The sequence below is a fragment of the Tenrec ecaudatus genome, chromosome 2, assembly GCF_050624435.1.
Source record: "Tenrec ecaudatus isolate mTenEca1 chromosome 2, mTenEca1.hap1, whole genome shotgun sequence".
NCBI classification, from domain to species: domain Eukaryota; kingdom Metazoa; phylum Chordata; class Mammalia; order Afrosoricida; family Tenrecidae; genus Tenrec; species Tenrec ecaudatus.
Window position 1 is genome coordinate 199,553,779 of NC_134531.1, and position 4,174 is coordinate 199,557,952.

Genomic DNA, 4,174 nt, shown 5'->3' on the forward strand with positions numbered 1-4,174 from the left:
TGTCTTAATGGCAGAAATCAATTTTACATCAATAAATGGATTGTAAAACCCATATGAAACTCTATGCCTTCTCAATACATAGTAATGATGTTCTGCTTAGTTTAAATGGTAATAGAATACAGATGTTCTGAATAAAGACATGCATACTAAAAAATTTTTAAAACATGCATACAGAATGCAAAATACAACCTAATAATGCTCATAAACACTTCTTAAATAAAACAGCTATGCTATTACTATTAAAATACCATATTTGTATAAAATATTTACAATTTGATCATCAAAAACAGCACACGAGTCTTCAAGCTTTCCATTGAAAAGTGAACAATAGAGATACAAAGAACACATGAACACATGAAACAAAAAAATACATATTTATTCATGATTTGTAAATGAATGCTTGTCCTGACTGCGTCTATTAAGAAACAGTTGTAACGGACAGAGAGTGTTTCTCTGTGGATCCAAACGAGTATGTGTGTTCATTTAAGACACTTTCACTCTTCAGCTATCGGTTTTACTTTACACTTACAATGGATTTTGCTTGTTAATATGTAAGGATTGCTCAAGTGATGATGATAATTTTCAAAAGCCAAAACATACCTTCTTCGAAGACCATATGTGACTGGTACCAGTCCCCATTCCCAGTTGCACTAGTATTACCCAGATACATGCCTCGTCCCAATTCTCTGGCAGGAGTTACATCTCCAAAGCACCTTCCTGAGAGCGGCAGTCACATCTTTATTTCTCAAACTGTAGATGAGCGGGTTGAGCATGGGAGTGAGGATCGTGTAGAAGGCAGACACAACTTTGTCTTTCTCTGGTGTGTGGTAGGAGTGGGGCAGGACGTTGGTATAGAAGGCTGCCCCATAGAAAATACTCACCACCATAATGTGTGAGGAGCAAGTAGCAAAGGCTTTGCGCCGCCCCTCAGCAGAATTCATTTGATGCACAGTGATCAGAATCCGTGTGTAGGAGACAGCAATGATGGATATGGGGATGAGCAGCATCAACACACAGCAGGAATACATGAGGGTCTCATAGAGTGATGTGTCTACACATGACAACTTCAGTACAGCTGGGATCTCACAGAAAAAATGATTGATTTCTCGAGAGCCACAGTAGGGAAAACTCATGGTGACAGGAGTCAGCATAAATCCATCCAAGGAGCCACCAAACCAGGATCCCACCACCATAAACAAGCAAATCCTGCGGTTCATGAGCAGAGGATATCGAAGGGGGTTGCACACTGCCACATATCGGTCATAGGCCATGAGACCCAGCAGAAAGAATTCCCCTCCAATTAGTGTGATGTAGAGAAATATTTGAATTGCACACCCAGTGAAGGAGATGGTTTTCTCCTTGGACAGAAGATCTTGCAACATCTTTGGAACAGTGACGCATATGTATACTGTGTCCATAATGGAGAGCTGGCTGAGCAGGAAGTACATAGGTGTGTGGAGGCGAGAGTCTACATGAATGAGCAGAATCATGACTACATTGGCTGTTATTGCCACTACAAAGATGGAGAAAACCACCACAAAGATAAGCTCAGGGAAGAATGGGTGAGTGATGAGGCCCAAGAGGATGAAGTCAGTGGAATTCTGCAATAGGACCCCCATGTCCATATCATATGGTATTTCTTAGACTGTCAAGAGAAAAATTAATCAAGTTAAGCAATAACCCAGTACTTATGAAGAGCCCACTATGAATAGTATGCTAGAAGCAAGATGGGATAAAGGAAAAAACATCAGCGTTGCCAATAGAATCTTTCTGAATTATGGTTTAAGTATTGCTTCATGACATTGGTTGTATGCATTAATCTTTGAGAGATTTCAGATTCATCATTAATCAAAGATAAGACTATGGCTTTGGACTGCAAGTGAGTGGCAAATGGCATGGTTCATCATGTCTAAGTGTCCAATATGGCTTTATTTTTATTCTGGAATATCTTTTATATACACTCTCAAATCTTATCACTTACATTGAAAATTTTCTGAGGTTGAGATCTGTGCATTTCTGCCATATTGTATTGAAATCTATAGATATACATTAAGAAAATTTAAATTTATTTCTATCATAACATTGCTGAAATCCATGAAAATGTCCACGTGTCTTTCATAAACTTATAGAATGTAATATATCATTATTCAATTCTAAAAACTTAGACTATGTTTGTATAATGCTTTCATTAAATAACTATGAATGATTGGATCACCTTGGATTAGTCAGTAGTAATACTACATCCACTAGCTTGTGTCAAGCTGTTGTGGCTTGTTTGTTGCTGTGGTTCTGGAATCTATGGCACTGTTATTTTAAAGGCCAGCAGGGTCACCCAAAGAGAATGAACATCAGTGTAACTTCCTGATCAGTAATAAACTATCAAAAAGAAACCCACTGTCCAGTGACATCAGATCATTGTCAGACACTCAAGGCCTAGTGAATATGTCTTCCTTCTCAATGTAGTGTCAACCATAATTACATGAATGGAGTAACCCTACTACAGGGAAGCCCCCCAATATTTGTTTGCTTGTGTGTCATGCATCAAAACAAAAAAAATGGAGCTGCAAAATTCTACTAACAATTGGGACATGGAATGTGCAAAGTATGAACTAGGAAATAGGAAGTTTTCAAAAATTAAATGAAATGCATAAAGATCATTTTGTGCATGTTAATGAGCTGAAATGGACAGGTATTGGCCATTTTGAACGAGAACATCATGTGATTTAATATGCTGTGAATGACAGAATCAAGACGAATGGTCTTGGAATAATAGGCAAAAAAGAACATTTCAAGGTTGATCTTGAAGTACAGTGTCGTCTGTGATAGGATTTTTCCATACAGTATAACAATTGTTCAAATTTACTCACTGATCATGAAAGCTAGGGATGAAGAAAATGAGTGATTCTTCCAAAAATCTTAAGTATTAAAATGTGCAATCAGGAACCTAATTATTGTCTACAGGATAATTATTGGCGATTGGAAGCCAAACCTGGAAACAAAGTGGAAGGAAAAGTAGTTCGGAACAAAGCTGGAATTGCATTAAAGAATATTGTAAGACCAATGACTTCTCCATTACCCCGTTTTTCCCAACAATACAAACGGTAAATACACACATGGACTTCTCCAGATGGAAGGAAGAGAAATAAAATTGTGGAAGTATTAGATTGAGAAGCTCAATCTCAGCATCCAAATGAGGCCAGTGGCTGGCTGTGGAACAGAGAACCATTGCTCCTTTTTAAGTTTATATCGAAGTTGAAAAAAAAATCAACTACATTTCTGAGAGCTAAATACAACCTTGAGTCTATTCCACTTGAACTACAAGAACATCTCACAACAGATTTGGTGAATTGAACACTAATGACAGAAGACCCGATGAGCTGTGGGAGGACATCAAGAGCATCATAAATTAAGGAAGTAATGGGTCATCAAAAGAGAGGAAAGAAAGAAAATATCAGTAGAGTGTTCAGAAAAGACTAAGAAATTTGCTCTCGTTCATAGAGCAGCTAAGTCAAGTGGAGGAAATGATGAAAGCAAAGAGTTGAACAAATTTCAATGGGTAACTCAAGAATGCAAAGCAAAATACTATAACAAAATATACGAAGATATAGAAAACATAAAACATAAAAGCACGTGCATGCTCACCAACCCTTAAACTGTAAGAATAGACAAAAATTCAAGTACTGAGTTGCAATATTGAAAGATTTTATGGACAAAATACAGAACGATGCAGGAAGCATCCAAAGAAGATGGAGTGGATACACAGAACCATTGTATCCGATATAACTAGTCAACATTCCCTAATTGTAAGAAGCAGCATACGAACAAAAACCAATAATACTGCAGGAAGGAATCCAAGCAGCACTAAAAACACAAGCTCAACATAAGGCTCCAGAATTGATGTTTAAACATCCATTTAAAACATTTAAAATGGTTCAACAGGCTGATGAAGCATTGAAAGACTCACTTTTCTATGCCAGTTAATATGGATGACAGCTGCATTGCAAACTGACAGGAGGAGAGCTACATTTGTGCCCACTACAAGAAATGTGACCTTTCAGAATGCTCAAATTATAGAACAATATTGTTAAAATAGCATTCAAATAAAATAACATTCAAATAAAAGTGTGCTGAAGATCATCCCATTACAGTTGTAGTAATGCATTGACATGTGCAG

General features: G+C 37.2%; 1 protein-coding gene across 1 annotated transcript; it reads right to left on the minus strand.

The window, feature by feature from the left end:
* Positions 1 to 656: 656 nt before the first annotated feature.
* On the minus strand, positions 657 to 1,625 carry LOC142440392 (olfactory receptor 2T2-like). The gene has a single exon (XM_075542844.1). It carries the CDS (start codon positions 1,623 to 1,625, stop codon positions 657 to 659), a length of 969 nt encoding a protein of 322 aa, XP_075398959.1.
* Positions 1,626 to 4,174: the final 2,549 nt, after the last annotated feature.

Coding starts and splice junctions, on each gene's coding strand:
- LOC142440392 (XM_075542844.1), bottom strand. CDS start 1,625: ATGGACATGGGGGTCCTATTGCAGAATTCCACTGACTTCATCCTCTTG.